Here is a 27,703-nt window from a genome sequence, read left to right on the forward strand (position 1 = left end):
GCTTAAAACTTGTTCACCGCAATTTCAGTCGCTGCTACAAAAGATTTTTTGTCGTGAGTTTATACATTTACGAGAACAACGGAGTTCTCTTTTAAAACGGAGTGTCATTAAATTTATTCCCCTTTGGTCGATGCACAACGCATGGGATGCATCATTACACGTGCAGATAACAACAATGCCAGCAACATCGACATATGGCTTATTTTTCATTACGTTCCACCATGCACACGCACCTTGAGCTGCTTTTGTTGGCTTTGTTCCCGACCTTCCAGCGCCACGAATTTAATTAATTGAAACAGAAGTCTCTCTCTCTTTCTCTCCCATTCTTTTCCTTTATACCTTGTTCAACTAACGTTTCATCTCTGACCTTTTACCATTGCAAAGGTGATAAGGCCTTCTTCGATATCTACAATAATTCACTTTACGTGTACGTACATAAAAATGCACTTGAAATGTTGATCCTTCTAAATGTATGCTAATTCTTCATCCAATTCTTCATGCATCCTTTATGTACTCAGTGTTTTCTTTTCTTTTTTTTTTATACATTGCTAGGTTTTCTGAAAAGATTAACATACGTGAGAGACATTTTTATTTTTGACAATTGTTTCCTGGTGAACAGTTGCGCGATTTTAAGCCAAATGACTACTGCTTTCCACAAAATACGAAATAATTAATCCAACAGATGAAGAATAGCGTTACCCAAGAAACCTCTCATCCGTCTAATCTTGTCTCCCGATTACGCGAGATAATTGATGCCGGCATCCCTCTTCGCAGCCGCGAACGAGTTACGCGTGTTTCCATTGTCGTGCGCGCGTCATTTATCAAGCAATGCTCCATCCTCGTTGGAGATTTCCTCGAGGATTTTCGTCGAATGGAAAATTGATACAAGCGTTTCCTCGTGTTCGCTCGAATACTCTGATAAGAACGTGTTAAAGACAGGTTTTGTGCGACGAGGGGGACGCTCGGTATCGATCGTTGGAGCATCCTCCTTTCGTGGAAACTAGCCGCTTCCAGAGGTCGGAACCGAGTTTGATTAACCCGGAAATCAATACATGCATCGAACATTCGTTACCGCTTCGCGTTGATGCGCCCTTGAAGCTCCTTTCCGCCAATGGAACCCACCACCATGGGAGGTCATGGTCGTATTATCCTTGACTCGGCTCCCGACGTATCTTCGTCATTAACGGCTTGATCGACGGAAGGATCTAATTACGCGTACGGATGTTATAATTATCCGATGATAAATTAATCAACTTCACCCATTCGTATGATTTCATAATTGCCGAAGGCCCGATAAATGCGAACGAAACAATATCCTTCGGCGCACGAACATAGCGGGGGATGAATTACGATATGGCGTGCGTGGTTCACCGTTTAATAACCGTGGCGATGATTTGGTCGGAAAATTCGTTTAGCTTCCTCGGAAAGAACAGGAAATTCTTTATTTTATTGGAAAACTGTACGCGGACACCAGATGTGCAACCAATGTGGCAACTAGAGTGTTTAATTCTGAATAAAATTGAAAATAATTCGCGAGTAACCTTTGAGTTACTATTATTTAACAGTTTTACCAAAAATATTCCTTTTGGAAGAATGCAGAGGTTCCATACATGGAAAATTCTGAACCATTATTATTCATGAAGCTATAAGGTCGTACACAATTCAAAATGATGAGACGCGGGTCTATCCGCCCTGAAAGGAAATCGTTTTCCAGGGAAAGCTATTCGCGTAAAGTATCCAACGCTTATCGTGCAAATATGTCGTCTGACGTTGAAAAATTTTTATTTGTTACGAAATCTTGCGCCACGGTCTTCAATTTACATAATTTACAAACATCGAATTTTATAAATGTTCTGTTTGAATATTGAATATTCCCTAGGTGAGACTAACGATAGAAATAGTACATATTTAAATAGTACCGTACACTAATAAGTACATACAAATTTTTGTTTCTCGAGTGCAGAACGTTTCCATTCCCCTCGACGAGAACATCAATTCCACCTAGCAGGATCCAGCAGATTCCGACGATCTCTCTTCGCGCGTACTTCGAAAAGAAATCTGTCGTGGACGAATTGATTAATCGACTTCCACTGGCAATTCCAAGCTCCGTGAATGCAATACGAATATTCCACGTAACATCGATATTAGATTAAGCACGTGTACGTACACAGTGGCGTCACTAATTACTAAGTTACCGCGAATCCCTGAACACCGAAGTGGACCAATATAATTGTCCCATGACAAAGGTGTATCGAGTCTTGGCACTCCAGGATATTAACTCGCGGCTGCGTTCTATAAACTTGCCGCTGTTGGCAAATATAGAACAAAGCGATTCGTTACATCAAAACGAAGGCACGGACGACCCCGTGATAAGCAACGAAATTGGTGCCTCGAAAGTCCCCTTCAAAGGATACGCAACTTCTTTCTTTGGATTCCTTTCTTTTGTTTCGAGCCAACCATCCAAAATGGTTGAGAAAAATTACCCCTACTCTGTTTTCACTACGGTACGTTCTGCTCATGAATCTAGAGGATCTTAAAAATAATTTCCGATCCAATCGCGCAGAGTCCACACATCCAGCGAGATTCCATTTTCCTTCTTGTTAGATATGCGAACGTGCAACGACAATGTGCCGAGCGAGTCGCGTCCCTCCCGAAAGAAGTCCTTACATTATTTATGAAGTTGTGGATGAAACTCCCCAGAGCCGTTGGCTCACTTTCTCGAGCTCTCAGCCGCTATCACGTTATTCGCGTCTCCTCCTTTATCCTCGTAAACACAGTTTGGGATCCTCTTTATTCTTGTATGATATTGTTTCTTGCGTAACGTCGTCCATCCGTCTAACAATTCCACTATCTTCATTCGTGTGTGAAAAAACACAAATGTGTGATTTACAAACTCACAGGCCAGTAGATGAAGCAATAGCGTAGAAAGGGAATAAGCCTCTCGCTTTCTCTGTCTCTGTTTCTTCGTGTCTACACCTTTTCTTTTTTGTACTTACCTCGCACAATTTCCTCCCCCACCCCCTTCCCTGTGCCAGAAGACTTTACCCTCGCTCGAAGGGAACGGAAAAAGACAGAAAGGAAGCTCGAGGAAGGGTATCTCGAGAATGCGGCAGGCTTGGCATTCCACGCATCTCCTAAACCATATTAAATCCACCTAACGGGTGACCTGGTGCCGACCATATCATCAAACTTGGGCTTCGAACCCCGACAGAATGTATTTTTCGTGAGACGATTCCTACCAGCGTCCCTTGAGGGAGCAACCTAATAGTTTGATATCATCCTGAGAAAGCAATCTAATAGTTTGGGCTGTGAATTGCGTTTGTCAATTATTTTCGTGTTGACAGGAATGATTAGATTTGAAGAGATTTGTTTGTTATTGATTAATTCAATAGAGGAGAAGTTAAATTTCGAGGTATGCAGTGTGTGCGGTTTACTATTAGACACTGAGCCCAATCAGAAAAAAATGTTAAACATCATCATTGTCTCATCCGAATAGCTGACGTCTCTCTCAAGCAACAAAAGGCGATCACTCGCACGAGTTCTCGTTCGTTTCGCTCGTTAAAGATCGCGTAAAGTACTCGGGGCGTTTGAAATTGAATCTGTCAGTGCTCTAAAAGAGCTTTTTATATTCCGTAAGTTCGAGCCTAATAACGCTCACGAGCGTCAGATGTTCGCGCACTTTCGCTCGCCTTTCAGACGATACACTCCCCCGCAGCGCAGTAATTCAAACAAAAACGACGGAACTGCGTTTGCAACATTTATGCATTTCGCGTAGGCGGAAGTTTGTTCGAGTTAATCCGTCGTGAAATATGAACTCCAAAGAGAAACGATGAAACGAGGGTAAGGAGGGGGAGGCAGAGAGATAAAAGCGAGCGATTCATCTCGGGCAGCCCATTAGAGTGGATCGCTCGATTGGGAGAAGTTTCCGAGAGGCCAGTCAAGATCAGGATCACCGATAGACCGTCAGACCCCGCGCATTATTTCTCGTTCGCCTTGTAGATTGCTGTGGGAATTCATAGCATTTCCAGTGGAGAGTGACGTATAGTGTCAGCCGCACCGTCTACGTGACCCAGAGTACCGAGGGAGACAACGGCCATCGCCTAAATGGGGATCGGAAAGATGGGCGTCGATCTGTCGTGGCGATATCGAAAAGTTCCCAGATTGATTTTAGTAGGCGTGGAAATTAATTCTGTCCACCTGGATTAAATGATTTATAAATCTAGCTTAGACGGATACACTTGATAACTTCTTATATAGTACATTAAAGATTTAAAAATGTTTATAGAGAATTACAAATTAGAAAAATAATGTATGAACCTTACGAAAATGTTTGGGAAAAAATGTATAAAGTTTATCGTAAGTGAAAATGTGTTTCGCAATAGATCTTTTTCCTCCAAGAGAAAATCGAGTCCCTAAAATTTCGTAGAGACGGGGTATCGGTTGAACAATCTAGCTCGTAGACAATGCGAGAATAATGAGACGCGGTGTTATTTGTAATTGAAATTAGCTGTCGAGGTATAATTGCGACGGTAATGTCAACGCTTCCCCTCTGAATGGTTTAGGCATAATAGCGTATAAGCATTGATAGAGAACGCGGTTGTATACGCCATCAAGATTGAAGTGTATGTATCGCGTGCGGGGAACATGCTAATTTCAGGTTCTGTCGCCCCCTTTCGCGTCTACGTCTGACTGAAACACTCCTTGGAACTTTCGGACGAGCAATGCATAATTTTCTCTAATGCGGCGATGATATTAAATTTCAAACGCTCGCCGAGCACAGCGTTTTGCACGAGTCGAATAGAAGAAATACCAAATGGTAGACAGATTGGAGAATGTATCGAGTTTGTATCGAGAATGATATTATACAATATATTTGTACAATGTTTTTAAGTAAAATCTACAAATGGGTACATTCAGTGAGATAAGTATTTTTCTGTTTCTTCGAAAGAGTTTTTCCGCGAGAAGAAGCAGAAAATGAATGCAGGAAACTGAAAATCGGTCGCCCACCCCTGAATACACGGATACGTTTCAACGAGGTTTCGGTGGATCCTCGCGTTCCACTTAATTTGGGGTCGATTAACGCGCTCCTACTCTCGAAGCAAAAATCTCTGTAATTACGAGTATTGATTCTTCCTTCAGGCGTAACCTTGCACCTCTCTGTCCGCAAATACGATCAGCTGGGCATCCCCGTGCCGATTATCTGGACGGATTTCCGAGCATGGGCCTGCGTGTCATTAATCCGAGCTCGGTGGTGAAATTTAGGACTACGAGCTGCGCCATTGCTCGCGCCCTGGATTTTCGGAAATTCTTCTTCCGAGGCTAAACAACTTGCTACTTTAACCACATCCGGGATCCTCGAAGAATATTACGTCACGTTTAAATACATTCATATGAATCTAAAATTAATTCTGAATCATCCGGGCCAGAGATTGCTATGCACCCATATTTTACTTGCATTCAATCTACCACTACCTGACTCAACTAAAGCCTTTCTAAGTGAATACGAAAACAATTTTCCTCGCAGCAGGTGATTCCTTCTGAACCCGCATGTTGCTCGACAGGTTAATTTAACTATATATGTTTTTTATTATTATTGCTGATCAAACAGCCTGCAATTAATTTTAATTATTTCCTAAAGATATTACAAATATTTCATCATTCCATATTCCAATTTCCTGCGTCACGATTCTATGTATGTGTGAGTAATACGATCAGCTGTGCCGCCAAGGGTGCCAATTACCTGTACGGATTTCAGCTTAGAGGCATGGGTGTCGTTAATCGGAGTTCGGGGTAGAAATTTAGGGCTTCTAGCGGCGCTACCGCTCGTGCCCTGGATTTTGGGAAACCCTAAGAGCCGAGCGTGCGGCCGTGTGGCTCGACGGAGGCATACCGAGCAAGGGCGAGAGAGACAGAGGGGGTAGCTGGTGGTGAGAGTGGGGGTAGAATTTCGATGTTTGGCAGCAAACGTTAGAAACTCGAGGGGCGAGCTTCTGGAGCGCAATGCGCCATCTGGCAGCTACCCAGAATTTCCACCCCTCTCCGACTCCCTGCTATCTCTTTCCTCCACCCTCTAACACCGACGCACCCCACCCTTCGACTGTTCCTCCCTCTTCCTTTCTCCCTCTTTCCACTCCCGGGAAGATGGTGGAGGAAAGACAAAGAAAATTCAACGGGAGAGGGTAGGTTCGAGGGGGTATTCTCTTAAAGACAAAGAGAAGAGAATGAAACAGGTACGCGCGTATACACGTACACGTTCTTCCCTTTCTCCTTCCAGGCTGCTTTATTTTTGCTTTTTTTTTCTCCACGTCGAGATAGGAGTACTTGCATCCCTTTTGTTCTCCCTTTCGTCTTGTTGCTTCCTTCCGCTTCCTTATGCCGGTGCACCGGCATTCTTAGGCCACCCCCGGCCGAGAACGAGGGCTACAGACATCTCTGTCCTCGTCTCGCGGCATCCCTCTCGCCGAATCCTTGGATTCTTTGGTATGTTTTGTTTGCATTCTAATCGACCCCCGGGCTATGACTCCCGAGCATTTTGGCCAGGCCCGCCATCAACCCTCGTTTCGTTCTGGTTTCGTGATTCTGGTCGAGTAATTCTTGGCCACGGCACGTGCAATCTACTCGAATATGCGGCGAGAAGCGTAAACGAACTAATAATATCGCGTTTCGGACAGATTTTTTTAGAGATAGTTTCTACTTTCCCGCGGGGAGGAATTGGTAGTTGGTGGAAAGTAAACAGAGAAAGGGGGTTCGTTTAGAATGTATTAATGTAGGAGGGGTTTTGGAAAACTTGAATGTGACGAAGGAGGGGAAGATTTGTAATTAAAATGATTTTAATTAAGACTGGAATTTGGAACGATAGATGAACAATTAGGGTGCATTGGTAAGTTTTTGAAATTAAATGTTCAATTGAGTCGAAATAGAATCTATCAGTAGAATATTGTTCGTAACTTTGACACAAATTGACCAGAGCAATGTTAAATTTTCTAAAATCATGCAGATACCTGTATAAACATACTCGCTCTCTGTTCTCCTAGATCATCCCCTGTGTCCCTCCTGGGTTTCCTCGCACGCACAAAGGGCGCATTTACAATATCGTTTGCGGTGCGAGTGCTCGTGAGTCTTCCTCTTCTCCGACTTCCACGAAACTCGGCGAGTTTCGCGAACGGCGGGAAGAATTTTCTGCCAGGGATATAACTCCGCGCGAAACCACCCTTTGGAACTGTCTTTCCTCGAACGGATTATATTGAAGCGTTAAAAGTGATGATTAAACTTGGCGCGATGCAATGTTCTCCGAGACCGATGGAGAAACGTTGAATTCAAACTTCTACGTGGGCGCTGGAACGTCTGATTGGATAAACAATATACCAATTTAAAGAGGAGGAGGTTGTTCCTCTTTGGGTGTTGTATTTCGATACTCCTTGAACGCTATTTTAATGTAGTCCGAATTGTATGGTTGCCCTTTCGTTGGATGAATTGTAAAAAAATTGGTCGATCGACTGGGGAGTTTCTTAAGGTAGAATTCAGGAAAAATTTGTTCAATAAACATAGAGGAGACAAATATTTATTATAGGGCGATAATACATTGCATATAATTAGAATTTCTAATTCAGGTATCGAAAATTCCAAAGGTGTCAAGATTAGAATTTCATATACCGTGCTAAAAATATAATAAAATAGAACAAATCTAATAACCTCTTTTGAAATCTACCTTAAAGGGTTGCATTTGAACACCCTCCCTTTAATTCTATCGTTTCCAAACGCTTTAAAATTCGCGTTTGCCATTGTTGGTCTTTTCGTCGACCGACAATCGAATACGTCTAGTTATTATTACCCTTTGGCGATCGAAACAGTTAAGAACGAAATTCAATTATCGCGGCGACGGCTTCGCGAGGGGAGACGAGAGATCCGATGGTGCAGTGGCATGCAGTTTTACGAATGCGGCCGAAAGTGCAACGAACCTGCAGCACTCCTGCAGCCGCGTATACCGACCAACGGGACCGACGACCCGATCGATCGAGACCACTCGATTAACGGTGCAGACGAACTTCTTCTGGGTATGCTAATCATTGTTTAGAGGGGCTTCTTTCTTAAAAAGTGTCGCAGCGCGTGGGAGGCGACGGACTCGCGCTGGAAGACAGGGAAATGAAGGGGATCAGTAAAATAGTACTTAAATGAGGTAGCAAATGCGGGAACGGGCACACAGTGGACTTTTATTTTTGTTTTTCTATTTTTAGTTTTTAGTTTCTCTAAAAAAAAAATAGCCAGTTAAAAAAAAAATTAATTCAAATTCATGAATGAAAGGATTTATTGAAACCATGCTTGTTATTAATTCGTTTAGTAATGAGTACGTAGTTTCAAAATTGTAGACAACGTGTTGTGCATATATCTTCTCATCGAGTTCTTGGAAAATTAATTGCACAAACCAGAAAGTGTATTTTCCTCATTATTGATGCAGCAAGCTATTGTTACAAGCTCGAGGAATTTTTATCGGTCTCCTGGTGAACGTTATAACCGACTTCTACTGTGCACTTTTTATTAAAAAAGAATATTATAAAAAAGCAAACTTTTGGAACGATTTTTAAACTTCTTCCTTAACAATTCTCACGTAGTGAGAACACTTCTTTCCAGATGAGCATTTAAATCCATTTCTTCTTTCAGGTGTATTTTAGATTTGGAAATAAATACATCTGTTTCTCCAGTCGAACAATTTTACTAAACTAAAACGAGTGTTTACCATTTTTATTTCCTCCAAAGAACCAAACAAATATATCAGCATAACCAATCAACAGTACATCCTGCTCCAATTATTACACAACCAGAAAAGTTAACAAATTCTGAAACTATTCCCCCACGCGCTTATCGAGACTTTTCCCGTTTCTTTCAACGTGACCAATCAACCGCGACAATTTGTCCTCATACATTTATATTTCCCTTTGTACACCTACGCCTCCCCCCAAGTCGACAATAGTGTTCATGCTACGACAATGCCGACGACTTGAATGGCGAGAGCAATTCACGGTTGTATGGGATTTCAAATTAAAACTTTCCATCAATGCTGGCTAACATGCGAGCCGCCACACGTGGACTGTATAGAGGTTTGGAAAAGGTTAAATCGCGAACAAGCATTAAAGAAACGTACGAAAGGGTATCGGTGGCCCGTTATTGCAGACTTTTCAAGCATCCTTCCAGCGCCTTTCTGAACGAGAGACGTAATTATACAGCGACCGAATAGAATGGCGTACGCGGTGCTATGCGAACGAATTAAAAATTTAAATGTTTGCATAGCCAACCGAAATGCAGTTCACTGCGCAACCCTGGCTCCCATTTACGATGTTCCAGGCTGTAGAAAATTCTGCGTTTAACAACGTGGTGGTTGCACCTCTGTGAATCGCTCGAGTCACTGTAGAATGATACAGAGGGCAAAACATTGTTTATCTTTGTTTCATCCTTGTGACCGAGGTTTTATCGCGTACGATTCTACTTTAGATATTTGGATCGTGAGCGAAAATCGGATGTTAAATACATCGTTTCGTCGCAGAAATACATCGCCCGCGCCAGAATGGATACGTAAAAGGGAGAAAAAGTGAAAATATCCCGTAAATATTTAATCTATGTGGTCGTCCCCTGCGGATACTTTTTCGCTGCACTTTACACAGCTTGCTACACAAACAGAACCACCTGACGATAGATTCCGTCGTTTTGTTCTCCTCTGTGTTTCGCCATCTGGTTTCTTGAGTTTCATTGTTCCTCGATATGACCCAGAATTTTCTAAATCGTTTGATAACGGAACGACATCGTAGCAAGGTGATTCAAATATGTATTCGCATGCTTGAGAATCGCTTCAAGAAACTGTTGTTTCAAAGGTTTAGCGTTGATTTTAGAAGTGTTAAAAATTGTAAACGGGTTAATATACAAAATGAAATTGATAACCACTGGGTAGACCGAGCTGCCAAGCAATTATAATTCGCTTCGTAAAAATATTCGTGTCAATACTTCACGACCATGACCGCCTCCCTAGCGTGCGTTCATCAAGTGTTATTATTCACGGCCGCAATTCGCTGCAAAGCAGTTGGCACAGACTTCGATAAACCCCTTGATACTCGTAAATATGGATAATGGAAACGTTGGTTTACCTGCGTTTTATCTGTGAAAACATGGAAGGTAAAAATTCTAAACTAAAATTTCATAAGTGAACATAAGTGTGGAGAAAACACAACGTAAAAAATGTTCCAATGAATAATTTTATTATTCGTGTCGATCGTTATTTGGAAGCATAAGCTTAAAACCGGACAAAATTAAATTACACTTAAACTTGAAATAAACGTCGTTAAAATAGCGCAACGAAGTGATCGCGTTCGTGGAATCGAAACTCTGATGGAAACTCTGTTCTGAAAACTTGAAAATCGACGATATATTTCTGACAGATCTTACACTGCCAGCGAAATAAAATCAGTCGAAGCGTACGGACTGCCAACAATAGGGCGAGCCCCCACGTGTGAATTATTCATGACGTATGAAGAATTCCGATCTCGTAACTTGCTGAATTAACGATAAAGGAACTCGTGTAAATTTTCCACGGCTAGCAATGCTCCCAGTTGCTGGATGTAACAGCTACTAAGTTTTTACCAACTGTTTCGCTGGAAATTCATCGCCAGGACTCGTAACAAAATGTCACGGTCGTGTAACAGCGCGATTTGAAAATTAAAAATAACTCGGAGCAGGTAGCGCAATGTGGCAACGAGAAGAAAACGTACAAACCACCTTGAGAGACTTAGTAAAGACGTGGTTCTCGATTCGAGCGTTATTGATTACGTTTCGACTCTTTGGAATCGAGTCGTCTTTGGATCTGGTAAAACGATCGAGAAGAAAATTTAAATTTACGCGATTGGATAAACGAAGGTAAATTGTGAACGTTTTTTAAGGTAAAGACCATCGATATCTAAAATTTTGTACTCTTTACTTATCGATGGCGATCGAATTTCGTACTTCACATTCGAACCGAGTTACGGCAGGAGCAATTGGCGAATTTCTTTTGTTCTTAATCAACTGCTCTTGATACGTATACGTGTGTAACATCGGTTACCTTGACACACTGGCACGAATGTAAGAGCGGGCACACCGCTCTGGGCTGACCCAGTTTTGATATCCTCTACTTACCGGTCCTTATTTTGTTGTTTTGCGTATGTACGTTGCCCTTGCACCCTTCACTCTTCAAAGACACAATGCAGTTTCACGCATTTCCCAAACAAAGGGGATTGGAAGGGTGCCTATCACCGCGATGACTATCCCTGAATGGCACGGTGGATGGAAATGTTCGTAAAGATTTAGGGTGAAAGGCTTCCCATCGAGACCGCTGCTCGAGCAATTTAACCAACCGACGCGAAACATTTTATTAGAACGATTCAGTTCCGCGGGCAAGGGAATGAAATCTTTTACTTTTTCCGTTTCTTTAATCCTAGTTTCGCTTTAAGGCGTATCCGGCGCGTTCTGACGCGATTTGAAAGGCTTGGGATGCAACGAACGAATAATGTGTATTCCTCTAAACGGTGCAAATGATTGTGGAGTAAAGAAGGATAGTTTATTTAACTTGAGCAGGTTCATCGATTCTTTTTTATGTAATCAGTTGGAAGTAAATGTGTCTCACTGTACAAATAAAAAAAATAGTCCTTTATGAACAGTTAAAGTAATCGTTTCGCTTCGTTAAAAAAAGTAAACGAAGCTCGATAAATCCAACAGTTTCCCCGAAATAAGGATGTTTGTCACTGTCCAAAGTAAGAAAGGGTTTAAGTTTTTATCGAAACGACGGATCATCAGTTTCTGCTGGTAGCCATTTCTCGAAGCCGTGGAACGTTAAATAAATCATAGTCCCCGAATGCGATAAATTTATGTCAACGGGAGGTTCCCTCGCGCAGTTCAGCGAATCCTGGTCGTTCAATTATCTTCAGTCGCGACGAATGTGTCTCGAATCGGGCCTCCCCGTACTTAATATCTGTTGCTTCTGACAGGACCGTGACAGGGGTATCATTTGATGCGTCTAAAGAGGATCGATATATCTTTTAAAGCCCAATTGAACGTACAGTTTCTAAAGTAACTTCGCGACCCGCTTTTTCTCCCCTTCGTCGAGAGAGCGAAAAAGAGACTAGCCCCCCTGAATGAATATACTCGAGAATCAGGGAATCTCTTTCTTCTCTTTCCCTGCAGCCCCGGGCTAAAATCTTACACGCCACTAATTGCTACCATTGTCTCTGATGAAAAGAAGCGAAGCACCGCCGCCAACCTGCAACTACCCCCTTCTTCCGCGCTAAATCTTACCCTACTCGTCTTTTCTCCCTGCCAAAAATTCTCGGCTGCTTGCCGGATGTTGCAGACACCGATTCGCTGACCAAAAGTATAATTTAGATCCCTTGCTCTTCTCCCTGTACAGGCTGGCTCAGACATCACCATCTTGCTTTATGCAGATATTACCATTCGCTCCTCTACCATCCTGCTCTCCTTTTTCCCTCTTTTATATTTATTATTCGGTATAATGTATTCTGTTCTTTATGCGTTAAACTATTCATATTAAATTAATTTCACGGAAACGATGGAGTATTATCGTAGAGCATATGAACGTAGGAATTTTTAGAATTAGAAATGTATGTTGGATATACAGAAAAGAGAATTGAAGGAGCGCACATTGGGCGACATTAAAGTGCACCGTGAGTAAAAAATTCGTCCTTGTCGAGGGAGTCTTAGGTAAAAGGAACGCGAGACGAAAGGAAAGAGAACAACAGTCGCATAATGTTGAAAACGAAGCACAGGAGAACGAGTGTTAATAGCGAAAGGAAAAGGTTTCCTCGGCGTTTCTTATTGTTCTTCCAGATGGTACAGAGACGTTTCGCTCGCGGAAACCATTTTCAGTATTATTATTCCATTTGAAAGATGGGAACGTGCGTCACGGTTTAATTTCGCGGAAAATCATCGATGCCAGGTGCACGGCGCGAAGGACCATCGAGCAGCTTTGAAAATTGATTTTTCACTAGGATATTTAACACCAAGGTGCGTGGTATATTATTGCCATTTCTTCCTATTTTTATAAGTTCGTCGTGTACGAGAAAATTGCCTGAGAATTAATAATGTAAACACGTTGTATATACAGGATGAGCAAATGATTTGCGTAATTACTTGCTCGTTGAATAAAATTAAATTCTTCGTTAGTCCGCACCTTGTAATGTTTCACTCGCGAACTTGATCGATGTTAAAAGGTGCCGTTTATAAAGTTTCAAAAATAATTAATAAGTGGTTCGCTATAAATACTCGGGGTCCGATGGAGTTCGACGCAAATTATGATCAAACATTGAAGGAACAATAAAGGATCAAGCAACAGTGTCATCGAAGCAATTTTCTGCCCGTAAAAACATTTCCAATGGAATGATATTTAGAAATATCGCGTGTGCGCGCGGTTTACTGGCCAGATCGTGCAAACACGTGTGCGTATGTGCACATGTATTCCACTTAAAAAGCGGATTGCTCCTTCGAAGGGAAAACCATCCGGATTGCTGCTGTTCGTTGAATGCCCGTCGAAGCATCTGAGCAAAGTTCACCGACTCGGCTGGCTTGGCCTATTTTTTCAGACACACGACGAGGTGCGCTTTCTTCCGCCTGTCCTCACCTGTCCCTTCACCCTCTTTTTTTTTTTTAAAGGAGCTGAGTGCACGACTATGCTAAGCCACATGTACTTTGTGTCAAAACGTCCGATATAAGAGGGGAGCATTACCCTGTGTCGCGGGAGTCGGACGACTCTCTGCAACCCTTTTTCGGACAAGAGCGTGGAATCCTCGATGTACACGCGTCACCAGAAAGTAATCCCTTGATTAACACCCTCCAACCAAGTACTTGCAAACTTTAGGGCGTGCTAAAGGCAGGAAATCCTCGAGCATCTGTGGCGTATCGCACAGAATGCGAATGATCGATCGAAGGGATGCCCATAGATCTTTGATGTTTGGTAGAAACTCGAGACAGATTCAAACAAAGAATTCTTAAATCGCAAATATATTTATCAAAACTTTTATAATCGTGAATAGTACGTGTCGAAAAGTCGGCCGAGGAAAATTTTCTCCCCAACAGAGGAATGTCGCCAGTCCTTAAATATTCCCCGCGAGTCACGTTCGAGGCACGTATTTTTGCTGTCGGTAGACTGCCTATGCGGCGTTAAGGGCAGTCGTCTGAGGGTTATCCAGTCTTCTTTGGTCCATGGACTATGTACTTATTCATCCATGCATATGCATGCCTCTACATAACGCGTATATTCGCAACGCGGTCTTGTTCGGTCGAACACGTGCATGTACGACATTGGTGGACGTCGACGGTGTGAATATACACGCGTGTGGAAGGCAGTCAAGTTGAAAGACGAGATTATGGACCCTTCGCGACGTAACCAGTGACGAAACCGGAGAAGAAAACCGCGACGAACGGGAACTCTAATTTTGCGGTGGAGTTTCACGGGAATCTAGGAAATCCTTTCGAGTTTGTATCGTCGAGGATTTCAATCCATAACAAAATAACTTCAACAAAATTTCAAGCGTGTGTCAATTCATAGAAATCATTTCAAAGTGGTACACCTTCATATTGGTTAGCGTTAATTTTTTAAATTTATAAATTACAATTTGTAGAGATCCACGAGAGTACACGAATTATACACGCAGAGAGAATCGATCAAATCGAATCCTCGCAAGCGATGGGCATCCGTAAGGATCGTTAATTCACGAGTAATCTTGGTTCTGTAACTGTAATCGGATCATGCTCTCCACGGATTTACTTCGTGTGTTTCAGGCTCGGCGGTTTCATTGGATTTGTGGTTGGGCCTGGATTTGGTATTAAGAAGGATGGGTTGGATACTCACCGGTCTTTGGTTGGCGTTAATCATCGTCGTCGTTGCTGGCGCCGCCCTGGCGCTCTGTAGAAGGTGATTGCATCACGATTTTAACCATCCCGTACGTCAGTGTACTGAACACGCAGTGAATGCTGTCGCATTCCTCGATAACGCTATAATATCATCGTGTAATTTCCCATTCTCTCAAAACACGTACAAAGAACAACCTTATGAAATTGGATATGAAGAATAACAGATAAAAATCCCACTACAATTTATAAATGAGAAGAATCTTCCAACGTTTATGTAACCTACACTGCACACGAATAACAATGAACTCTGATAATTCTCCACCGCGGCAGTCGCGTGAAAATTAAAAATAACAAAACAACTTTCTGTATTTGTTCGCGTTACGTAACAGTAGACTCCTGAAGTCTTGTAAACGGTACACATGCAACAGGTTAAAGGGTCATTCAGCCACCAATTGTATCAAAGACGTCTTATCTACCCTTATTCTGTGCCCGAGTTTATTCTTCATCGAGCAAAGGGAAACGCGAGACGTTCCCACCGAGAGACTCGACCCACGCGTAAAAATATTAAAATTTACCTTCGAGCGGTAGTCGTTCCCGTATTCGTTAAACCCTCGCAGAAACGACGACGGTATCCAAATAAAAAATAATACCGTGACAATGGTAATAGCGAGTCAATATTCTCGATTTCACAACGTCGAGATTGACCTTTCGGAGAGAAACACGAACCATCGACAGAATGTGAAATTGCGAGGTGAAATCTGCCCTGACGTTTTTATTTACAGTATTCCCGCACGGTTGGAAGTAATTCTAGAGTACCTTTTCAACCCGGGGGTTACTATGATCATATTTTCATGGTTTGTTTTTGGAAGTTCTCTGTTCAGAAACTAAATATTCACGGATACTAAATTTTAATACATTTCCAGTAATGAAAGTTAATACATTGTTCTTTGTATAATTCAATTTTAAGCTCTTATTTTTTCTCGATATCAGGTCCCTTACGAGATATATTTGTTTGCTTATATTTTAGAGGCTTTAGAATATTGTTTAATAATAATGAACATTATCTTTCACGTTTCATTCCGATCCCGCGTACCTCGCTTTAAAATAAATAAATTGGACGTAATTAAAAGAGAAACAGCAAAGTCCTAAAACCTTTTTTAGTAAACCATTTATAAATAGGTCTCGAGTATAAGGGTCGATAACGTCTTGTATTTAAGTAGTATATTTATACATATATAAAAATTCTACATATTCATATACCATTTATATAGAATTTCTTCGGAGCATATGCGAACATATCAGCCCAACGCGACGGTATCGTCACACTTTAATTCTCCTAGAGTCATGCATATTCCTTTTAACAACGACTCGATTTACGAGTGACGTTTAATCGGGAATCCCATATAGGCCATCGCATGGAACGTCGAATCGACGTTGCATTAAAGGGTATATAGGTTGAATTAGAATTTACAACCGGTCTTTATCGAGGGTTTCCACCTAATACCCAGCCATAAAATAAATATCACTCGACGATGGGGCGTAAAAGTTTAAGCAAAAAAGCGCTCGGCGTCTCCTTTGCGCCAGAGCGAGGAGGGGAGGGATCGGTTAAAATGACTGTTAGCCGGGAATGAAGCGAAATTTTATTTTACCCTTTAATACAACGCTTACTAAAATTGATTTTCCCTGTGACCCCTTTGACAAGCGCACGTCTCTATTCGCTTAATAATAGCATACTCCCGCGTGCTTGCGAGTACGCTATTAGTCCTCCCATTGGTCGAGCGCTCCATTTGACCAAACACTTTTCCGCTATCGCGCCTGCCGTGGAAAAAGAAAGACGAAAAAAGAATTAAAGGAAGAGAACGAAATTGACGTCCGATCGGTTCATGACGATTTTTATCGTGCGAAAGAAAAAAAGAAAGAGAAAGAGAAAAAAAATACGGTCGCGTTGTAAGCGGTTGGGGACAGTCCAGCTCGTATTAAATATTAATATTTTCGGTGTTCGAGCAGAGTGACCCAGTAATCTAATTCTCAGGCTGTTGTCCCGAAAGTTTCTCTATGAAAACATGATTATCGACCGCGGGACGTCTAACGTAACCGGTCACGGTGGCATCTAAAAGCATGCGAACGTCTAACAGAAAAAAAATAAACCACCCCGTAGCGTAATAATAATACCTTGCGTGTGTTTACGTGTGTACATTCGCCCCAGGTATTGCATCGGTTGGCAATGGAGCGCTAGAAACGTTTGGAACGTCTGCGAGGAGTGGCGACAGAGGCTGTCCTGGTTGTGGGCGCCGCGGGAAGAAAAGGTATACGCGAGAAGAAAATCTCGTGAAAGAAATAGAGATGATACCGAGGTACAATCGTTTCGTTACGCCGATTTCTAGGTTGGTTTGGTGAAAGCACAATATCCAACGGCGCAGACGATACCTGGTTTGTATCGACAACCTGGAAACACGTCTCAACACCTCCTTCACAGCAACAGTGATCTCAGAATCGATCCTCAGGGCGGTTTCACCAGGTAGGAATGGATAAATGAAGTCTGACGATACAGGGGTGCGTCCAGCGGCGTCAATAGTCGCACGCAGTGCGGCAACTCCCGGCGTCGCCCCTGTGAAGCTCCTCCTTTATCGGAACACTAAAAATCTCGTAGTAGTAGTAGCACGAGGGATTGGTAAATTAAAATTATGCCCCAAGAATCGAGTTGGTTGTCTCAGAAATGACGTTGTTTTAATGGTATCTCTCATCTTCTGAACAGTGTAACAATGTATATATCTGTTAATTTTTTCATTTTATATATCCACTTGTCATAATATTTATTTAAAGGAATGCTTTATGACAGAACGTGTAAGAGATCACTATGCCACGACATTAAAAATGTTTGAACAGAGTGCTTGGATTAATTACGGAACGATCGCAGTGTTGTACGCGCTAACTTTGAATCAATAAAGAACAGTGTCAAAGCATCGGGCCGATATTGGCAATTTCGTGTCCAGCGGCGACGCTTGATGGTTCGATAATAGCATTTTTCGGTACGAGCACTCAAAATAATTGTGTAAAACCATTAATAGCTCGACTCGAATGGTGCTTGATATTAAGTAACCGTAGCGATGTTACAACATAAGCGATACGTTTTAATGTTCCGTCGCCGGTTCCACGTGGAACCGATTTTTCACGCCAAGTACTTTTTCCTCGAGAGCTGTCAAACGTAACTATTATGCAATCAAAAAGACAAATAATAATAATCATATAAAATTTGATTAAAAATTCAACGAGTTGCAACAACACACGCAAAGGTCTCGAAAGCTTCACGCAAGAAGAGACCCCTAATATTTGCAGATTTGAGCCGGTGGACAGAGATCTCCACCCGCCTCTGGGCGCAATCGGTAGCACGATTCCGCCGCAGCCACTGAGGCCAGCGCCACAGCCGAATCCGATACCCCAAATGAATCCAGCACCGCCACCAAAGTCAACGTCTCGTCCAAGGCCTCCGCCCCTGCAACCCCCCAGCACCGTGAACTATCTAAGGATGCAGGACACTGGTCCGGGTCCGCTAACTCCGCCGCCGTCGTTGCAGGGCTCGATTCCCTCGCGATCGAACGGCCCGTCGTTTTTCCATTTTCAAGCGAAACCGATCAAGAGCTACGGATTGTACAAAACGTCGAACGAGCACGTTCCGCCGTTCAGATTCGACGACACGACGCAATCCGTGACGGAGAGCATCCAAATGACACCGTACGGAGCGCAGAATCACGTGGACTCCCGACTGAGATACGAACTCGAGGAGGAGCGAAGGAAAGACACCAGATGCAACCCTTACAGGCAATTCGACGCCGGTGTCGAGTCGACCAGGATCAGGTACGGGGTGGATGGCGCGCCTATAGCTACTCTGAACGGCAAAGGGGACGAGGATGGGAACACGAGCTACGGCAGTTATGACATCGTCCAAAGGAGCCACATGATACGGCAGCATGTCAGGAATGATTCCCGTATCTCGGCAAGCAGTTACGGAATGACGAATTCTTCGAATGCCGCCAGCCAGACCATCATGGAATCGATATACGGGCCCGCGGCGCTGTCTAAGATGCTTCAGAGCACTCAGAGTCTCGGCAACGACCTCGATCGGAAGAGCAACGAGATGCAGAGCATAGAAATGACTCCCTTCAGGAGTTCTAGCCTTCAGAACGACATAGACGCGTCCTACTTGTTCAGGGAGTCCCAGGGACTGCAGAAGGTTTCACAGTACATACAGAGCCTGCCCGATCTTCCTATTTACGGCTCGATGAACGAGCTAGCGTTGCACCAAGATCAAGAGCACGTGTTGTACGACGACACGATGCCGGACTCGATCGATGCGCTCAAGTTCAACAGCGAATCTGGATCCAGTCCTATACCACCGCCGCCAGCACCGCCTGATCCGCCGAAAGACCTGTCGAAAAAGAACGGGCCAACCACCGGCGAGAAAATATTCAATGCGTTGAGGTTGGTCACGTCGCAAAGTTACATCGACGCGCCGAAATTTTACAAGTATGTTGATCTGGTCGAACACAGAACGGAGTTGGGTTGTTTTTGACCCGCGGCGAAACTTTTCATTTTTACGTCTGCGAGTAAACATTTTTTTTATTATTTCCAGCTTGGTAGTTTAAGCTACATTTTCCATTAACCATTTTTCTTTTATTAACAAAGGTATATGTATACAGTCAGACTCATAAGTATTCCTACCTCGGATATCTATTGAAGAAATTCGCCTAAATTTAATTACAGGTTTGACGTTTTCAAATAAATTTTTCATATAGTATACATAGATATAAAAAAAATTCGAATAGAATGTTACCCACGAGTCTAAATTGACTCAGCTCTGTCTGTCAATTTTATCGAACGACGAGCATGGGAATGAATGGTTTAATACTTGCCGTTGCCTCGATAGCCGTAGCTCAGTCCTCTCTGCGCCAGAGCAAGTCCAATGTTTCACATTTCCATCGAGATCACCGTCGCTGGTGGATGACACCCTGAGCAATCAGTTGCAGAACGACGTCCGGGACATTTACGGGGAAAACGATGTCGATGTGATAGGTCCTGACGGATCTAGACGTAGCTCCGATCTGTACAGTCCTGAGCTTAATTTGGAGGCACACAGAACTGCGCAAGAAGTACAAATTTATTAATATTCAATTTAACATGTTGATCGCCACGTCAGCTACGTATATTTGATAAGGATTTTCAGTGGGAATTAAATATATTAATTTCGAACGGGTTGCAAACATAAGTTTTCTATATCGTTTTTAATTGTATAGAAAGAAAATTTTAAGTTCGTAGGAATTTTCACGATTATTAGTTTGGCAGTCAACGTGTTAAAGGATTGGAATGGTTCTACTCGACTGTCTTACTTATTACACTATTTATACTCTTAACAGGTGTACAATAGTTTACAAAATCCCCCTTCGTCCCCGCTGTTACTCAAGGATCATCACGATCAAGAGACATACAGTTACGAGACCGATCCTAGTTTTACGAGAACCTCGGAGGTAAAGGAACTCTGTTAATTCGAACGTTGAATTCGATCTGATAAGAACGATCCTTTTTCCAGGATATTTTGAATAGTATCGAGCAGAGGAGGAAAAGTATGGAAAGGCAGAATGGTATTCTCAGCGAGCTCAACGAGTTCGATGAAGCTGACTCGTTAAGTTTCCAGTATGCATCGATTCTGTTGACCCGGTCCGTTAGAAAACACTAATACATTAATCGATCAACTCGTTTTACAGAACCCAGAACCAAGATTTTTACGGCGCGCAGGAGGAGTTCCTGAAACGAAAATCGTCACAGGTGGGTATCGAACTGTTCCTGTTTCTACCTTTGGGTCGATAAGTGTGTCGTGTCGTGACGATTAATTTCTGAGCCGCAATGTAAATCCGTAGAATTGGGAGGACGCGTTCATCTCGAATTACACTTTGAACGATTTCAACGAGATCAGTCGCGGTAGCCGTCGTGGACCACAGGGCCCGGAACCGGAGCCACCACCGGATGAATTGGACATGAAGAGAGCCATAAGCTGCGAGAGCGTGTGCTCGGAGACGAGCGTGGTTTTCAACGACCTCGAAGAAAAGCGTATCGTCGGTTGCGTCTGCGTGACAGTTGAATACGACAGATTGAGCGGTCGTGGAGCTGACAGCGAGGGTGAACTCTCGGTCACCGTCCACGAGGCCAGTGATCTCAAAATGCCGGACGGTCAACCCGCGCAGAACACGTTTGCCAGGTTTGATTATCTCTGATCTTACGGAATACACACAGTGGGTGATCAAATGATTACGAACGACTCAAAGTTATAATTCATTTTATATTTAATTAGGAGTGGAAAATGTGCATTGATTAAAACTCGTTATCTCGTAATTATAATCGAACATAAATTAACGATGAACTCTTACTCTTTTAGAGTATGTCTGTTACCCGACAGGCAATTGTCACAGAGAACCAAAACGTACAGAGGAAGTCCATTGACCCGTTACCATGAGAAATTCTTGTTTTGCTTCCACGGTGGTCCCACGGGCAGAACGCTTCTCGTCGAAGTAGGTCTTGACGATACCAGCCCGTAGAATGAGTCCAATGTTTAATAACTAATCGCAACGATTTGTGTATCCGATCTCTAAGGTGTACTCCGACGAGAATTGCATCGGCAGCGATGAAATTCTCATTGGCGAAGCTACTTTACCTTTAGAACCGCCGCCAAGGGGCACTGGCACGACAACCACCAGGCTACAACTCGTAGGATCGCGTCTACCAAAGCCACGATTAGGGGAACTGATGTTCTCTTTAAGCTACTCGCCAACGGCGGAAAGACTCACTCTGGTCGTCGTGAAGGCTAAGAATTTACGCGGCGCCAGCAGCGTGCCTGGGGACTTCTTTGTTAAGGTACGTTATTTCAAGGTGAAAGATGTCTTTTTGGAAAGACACCTTGTATTTTCGAGGTGAAAACGTAGTACCTGATGTCGAGGGAAATTCAACGATATTGGATACATGATTTGAATAAGCTTGAAGTAACCACGAATGATATCGAACTAAAAAATTGAAGGTTTGATCGAAGGAAGCATTAACGCGTTTCCCCATCTCCCTAGCAAAGTCGTTACACCATCGCTGTAAAATTTCTGTAGTATACCTAATTTTCATTAAATATAAACACGATCTGTGTCACGAACACATGGACTGACACTTGAACATATTACATCTTCTTTGTATGTTACAAAGGTTTACTTAATTCAACAAGGGAAGAAGGTGCACAAGAAAAGGACATCAATCAAGAAAGGGGAGAATAATCCAATTTTCAACGAGTTTATCATTTTCAATGTGCCCACCCATATCCTGGAGGTTCGAATAAATTTTCTCTGTCGACCATCGAACGAAATCCACGACTCGTGTTTCAATCCAATTCTTTTCAGAATATACAGTTGAGATTGAAGGTCGCGGAAATCAACAGCGAGCAAGGCATGAAACCGATCTCCGTCGGTTACATTATCGTCGGGCCCACGTCGACCGGAAACGCGCTTCTCCATTGGCGGCAAATGCTGGCTGCGTACAGACATCCTGTCGCCATGTGGCATCCGCTTAGAAAGTGAAGAAAACGGGTGTAACATAGGAGCGAGAATCTGTAACGATTCGAGACACTCTGCGACGAAACTATGCGACATCTGGTCAAATTCTTGGAAGACTTTGTTCCAGGAAAAGTTTACTTCTATCGTGATGTTCAAAATCATTCATGAAAGTAATTCATTTCTCCTTTAAAGAATAAAATCATTAGAAACGTGGCGGCTAATAAAAACGTTGGACCATTGCTCCAAAAAAAAAAAAAGAAAAAAAGAAACACAAAGTTGCTGCCACAAGAAGTTCTTAATTTGTGAAGCATCGTTATTTAAGAAAACGATTGAATAATTTCGTCTATAATTTCGTCCAATAATTTCGTCGCAGAGACGGAGAACGGTAATGTTATTCGACTTTGTGTATAAATCACAGGTCTCGTTGACTGGCGAGGAAAGAAAGCAGAACTCGTTTAGGTTCGTCGACTTTGCGAAACAATCGCATTTGTTTCGTTGAAACGCATCACAAACACGTAAATTACACAGGGTGCTGACACGTTTAAGGCCTCAAGTAAACAGATTTTTCTATTAACAGTTAATAATTACTCGTGACTATTCCTCCGTGTCTACAACATCCGACCGTTCTCCTCTCCACTGGAACGGAGGAAACACTTCAACGCGTGTTAATTGTACAACATCGCGCATTTAGGATAGAAACAAGATAAATTCAACAGATCCACCGTTTCCGACTAGGTGGTATAAGTTTCAATGTTGATCTCGTATCCTGTCGTACGTGTACTAAATGGAACTGCATGATATGTTGTATCACCCTAATGTAAGATTCAAAATGACGGCTCCGTGATCGAGTGCCTCCTTGGGGCGTTTACTATAACGAATCACGACGAGGGAAAGTCATCTGCGACTTAAGGATGTACTTTGGTGTAAAGGTTTAAAAAGAGAGGCTATTTGGGAATTATAAAAAGAAAAACTACACGTCGTACGATAATACATGATTCTGTGTTTAAGAATACATATCCTAAAAAGCTGAGAAGCCATTTTTTTTCCTGGAGAATCTATTTGTACGAAACGAACAAAAAGTACAAATTTCTTAATATCTATTCATGTGGGTATGATGTCCATTAGAATTAATGAGAAACAATAAAAATTGGAACATTGGCACGTATTTTTGTAAAATATTGCAGAGAAACGCGTTTATCTAGAAAATGTTAAGTATAAAATGTATTTATTCACCAACACCGTTTATTCTAGTAAACATGATAGTCGCTTGAATAGACATTAAACAATTGTTGTTTCTTGTTTTAGGCAAGAAATTTAAAAAAAAAATTTTGTCGGCCTCTTAAGATATGCACCGTTAAACACAAAATCATTTATTATTACACGATTTGTAGTTTTTCTTTTTTTCATTCCTGAAGAATCTTCTATTTTTACATGATTACATTAGGATGTATCTTTGAATAAAAATAAAAATATGTTAATAACACGATTAAAGCAAGAGGGCTGACGAGTGCGCATGAATCACGGAGCACGTATCAATCACTTCAGACTGATGTATCGATATCAAAATCATCGTCAGGCACAAATCGCAATAGGCTCTAAATCAGGCATGTCAAACTCGCTTTGTCCGAGGATCAATTTGCATTTTGGCATCGTGTTGCGAATGTAAACAATTGATTCGCCACAGTCAACGATATAGGAAGCAAACGGGTGTAGGATTGAGAAAGAAAAAGGGCAGGTTTATTTATGGGAAGGTGTAGGCACACTTTTTATTTATCGAAGCATTCGAATCTCAAAGGAGATGTGACTATACTACGCATAATAAAAATTGAATAAAAACAAGTGTAAAATAGCGGAGCGAAATGAAACGTGTTTGACATGCCTGTCCTAATTGAATCTTCATCGTCGTTCGCGTCGTGCGTCCCTCTACGGGGAAGGTTCGAACGAACTTTGCGACGATTATAAGACTCTCCCCTGTACGAGGCTCAAATATGTACATTAATATTTTATATACGGCCAGGAAACGTCAAGGCCACGAAAGATAGTATTCTGTCCTCTATTCGTTTCGTTGGTTGTTGGTGAATCGGGTGAATTGAATACGAAACAAAAAAAAATAAGGGAATATCGAAGAGAATCGAGCGCACTTATATGAATTAAGCGAACGATGATTTCGTTTGCGGCTTGTCTCGTTTGTGCGCGAATTTTGAAACGCAAAACATAATCGAACCTTCCTTGCGTGTACAGAAATTTCATCGAAACATTCTGTGTGTAACGCGTTTAATCTAACGATAGGCTAAAACACATAGGAGACCTGGGCAAATTTTATTTCAAGAGACAGTGAGGAATAGCTATTTCAAATAACATTTTCATATTTCATTTCTGGGTAATATTATTTGGTAAACAATCGAAGTATTGACGGATTATATATTCTTTCTCTTTTTTAAATAATATTCGTTGTTTTAACGAGGTTTATAATTTCATCGAGTGAACAAAATTGTAGAAAACTAGATTTCTAGAACACGTTAGTTATTCGATGAAATAGTATAACGCAATTGTATTTAAAAATTGAACTGATCCAGAAGTAAGATAACGTGTTAATTGAAATAGTATTTTAAATAATGTTACATCAAAAGTGCTCAGGTCTATAGGAAATATGTTATTAAGCGATGAATTCTTTTCACGACGAGAAGAATTTCTTTAACGTTTCAACTATAATTGTTTCCGCGATTAACCGTCAAGTTTCTCGCTTTTGCTTGTTAAGCGATTTTCTTTCTTTTATTACTGGCATATCAAGTTGAATCTCGCTCGTTGCGTAAGAAGAAAGAAGAAAATTTAAAAGGATAAGAAAATTAAAGGATTCATTGCGAGATCGAAGAATTTATGAACGATAGAACCTCTAATTCAGGGTTTTATCGAAAATTGTAAACGTTGTTGTTCTCGATGGACTGTTAATGTTTGTACAGAGTTTATTAACGACGTACTCGACGCGCAGAGCATTCTCTTCGAAACGTGGACGATCGATCTCGATCATCGATTGCGTTCTTTTCTCTCCTAATGGTTGCCGATCATTCTTTCACTTTCAACGTTTCCTCTTCTTCCTCCCCGTCGTCACTCCTTCCTCCTATCGTTTCCCATCCCCTTCAGAGACGGGCGGAATTTTTATTTTAAAACAAAAGAATGTTACATCCATTACTTGTACTATGAAAATTCCATTTACTTTTCGATCGGTTAACATTGCAAAAAATTAATTTCTCACGTGCAAAATGATCTGTATTGTTCGAATAAAATTTCGCCCATCCCCTGTTCTTCCACTTCCCTTCATGACTTCACTTGACGCTCGGCCGAATTATACAATCTTTAAACAATGCAGGGTCGATGCAAAACGACTGTCGATTGTTTGTATTGAGAGGTAGAGTTTAACGATGAAATTCATGCGTCGACTTGATCCTAAATTTTGCTCGAGCACGATTCCATTGGGCGTTCGAGGTTACGATAACGTTACCAATATGAATAATGGTATTCGTAATCGAATGTACAGTGTCATTCGGTCGGAACCATTTCGAAATTATTTCTCATATTTAAATTATAACTTGAATATTCTGCAAGAATTTACGAAGATACCTAAGTTCTCGTGTAAATGATACTAGATTCTAAATATTATTTAACCCAGTCATGGCTGACATTTTCGCAGATGGATTTAGAAGTACGTAAAAAGATTTTTAAATATATTATTCCGTTTTCATATTAGGTAGGCTGATGTCCTTCTGGAAGAATCAAAACTATCTGTGCTAAAATATTGAAAAATGAAACAGTCATAGAGATTCAGCCTTTTCTGGGTTAATGGCAATTAGATGATTTCAGTTTTATCGGAGAACTGAATTATTCTGATATCGATGAATTGGTAGTTCCGTCTGAAATGGCAAACCTCGCGTTAGTTAGCACACCAACGGGATCGTCAGAGCAAATCGAACGAATTAGATAGCCTTTCGGACCTCATAGCCTATTCTATACCTGTAAATTTTGTACCTCTTCGTACACGATAAATCTTAACAAATTAATCCTTCGTATACACGCAAACGTACACGTACAACACACACATACACACACGCGCGCGCATACATATACACGTGTATATATGCATCTATACATTATAGATATCATTACGAGAAAATTTTACACTCTATACTATACATCTTTTGTCATAAATGCCGACTAATCGACTATTTCAATCCATACTTATGAACTTATTCAGGTTTTTTCTATCGCCAACTTACTATGGGACTAATATCGCTGAATTCTCATTAACTCCATACGTATATTTGTAAATTATCCATCGTGGACGATATGTATCTCTGCATCGTTTCGTACAAAGTGATCCGTGAGGACGAACGCGATCAATCGGTTTTCGTACGGCAGATCAACTCTGATTTAGATCAGAAAATTTGAATAAAAGACGAACGACGGGTTTACTTCAACGAATGTAATCAAAATTAGAATCAAAGAGAAGAAGAGACTTTCCATGGAGGTATCACAATATCGAGTGCGTTATAGTGTAGTAAGTCGTCGTAAGCAAAATTTGGGCGTTTTCTTTCTTCCTCCCTGGAATACTTAATTTTTTGAAAATTTTAATCAAATTTATTAAGGGAATAACTCGAGTACCCTAAGCTATAAGAAACTGCAAAAGACGATTTTTATAAAATGCTAGAGTAGAGCACCCTCTTACAGTAGCAGATCTAGATACCACCCTAAGAAATAATAAAATGGAATTGCAAGTACCTTTATGATTATTTAACACGTTCATGTACGCTATGTCACCCGTATATGGGTGACAATAGATTTTACTGAAGAACTAAAAAAAATTAATTTCGAAAGTTAAACGCCAAAGAAAATGAATCTGTACGAAATATTTGAATTTCGGCGAAGTCACAACAATAAATACCGCGATAAATGTTTGATTACGTAGTCCCCGATAGTTAGTAAATGAAATTCAATCGCGGTAGAAATTTTAGCGTGGCAGTAAACGTGTTAAAACGTGTGACTTCGCCCGACGCAATTTTAATTTTACCGTAATTATACCGCGAACTTGAGATAAATCGCGAGCCACGAATGCCAACAAAATGAATTCCAAAATTTGAACTACAACACCCCACCTCGATCGACTCTTCTTCTCTCCCCACAAAATATCGCTACCCCGGGCACCGGTATTTTCAAATCGCAACGACGAAACGCGATTAATCGAGACG

The 27,703-nt window shown here is 41.6% G+C and overlaps 1 protein-coding gene across 1 annotated transcript in view; it reads left to right on the forward strand.

Annotated features, from left to right (window-relative positions):
- LOC128873410 (uncharacterized) overlaps positions 1-22,732 on the forward strand; it is a 62,986-nt gene extending 40,254 nt beyond the window's left edge. Inside the window, exons 2-14 of the mRNA XM_054116982.1 lie at positions 14,812-14,944; positions 17,090-17,189; positions 17,268-17,401; positions 18,220-19,407; positions 19,808-20,030; positions 20,295-20,405; positions 20,468-20,571; positions 20,643-20,703; positions 20,796-21,133; positions 21,311-21,443; positions 21,526-21,786; positions 22,120-22,239; positions 22,311-22,732. Coding sequence (XP_053972957.1) covers positions 14,865-14,944; positions 17,090-17,189; positions 17,268-17,401; positions 18,220-19,407; positions 19,808-20,030; positions 20,295-20,405; positions 20,468-20,571; positions 20,643-20,703; positions 20,796-21,133; positions 21,311-21,443; positions 21,526-21,786; positions 22,120-22,239; positions 22,311-22,487 — 3,030 coding nt within the window. The 5' untranslated portion in view covers positions 14,812-14,864 and the 3' untranslated portion in view covers positions 22,488-22,732. The remainder of the gene's footprint in view (positions 1-14,811; positions 14,945-17,089; positions 17,190-17,267; positions 17,402-18,219; positions 19,408-19,807; positions 20,031-20,294; positions 20,406-20,467; positions 20,572-20,642; positions 20,704-20,795; positions 21,134-21,310; positions 21,444-21,525; positions 21,787-22,119; positions 22,240-22,310) is intronic.
- Positions 22,733-27,703: the final 4,971 nt, after the last annotated feature.

The sequence above is a fragment of the Hylaeus volcanicus genome, chromosome 3, assembly GCF_026283585.1.
Source record: "Hylaeus volcanicus isolate JK05 chromosome 3, UHH_iyHylVolc1.0_haploid, whole genome shotgun sequence".
In the NCBI taxonomy this organism is placed as follows: Eukaryota; Metazoa; Arthropoda; class Insecta; order Hymenoptera; family Colletidae; genus Hylaeus; species Hylaeus volcanicus.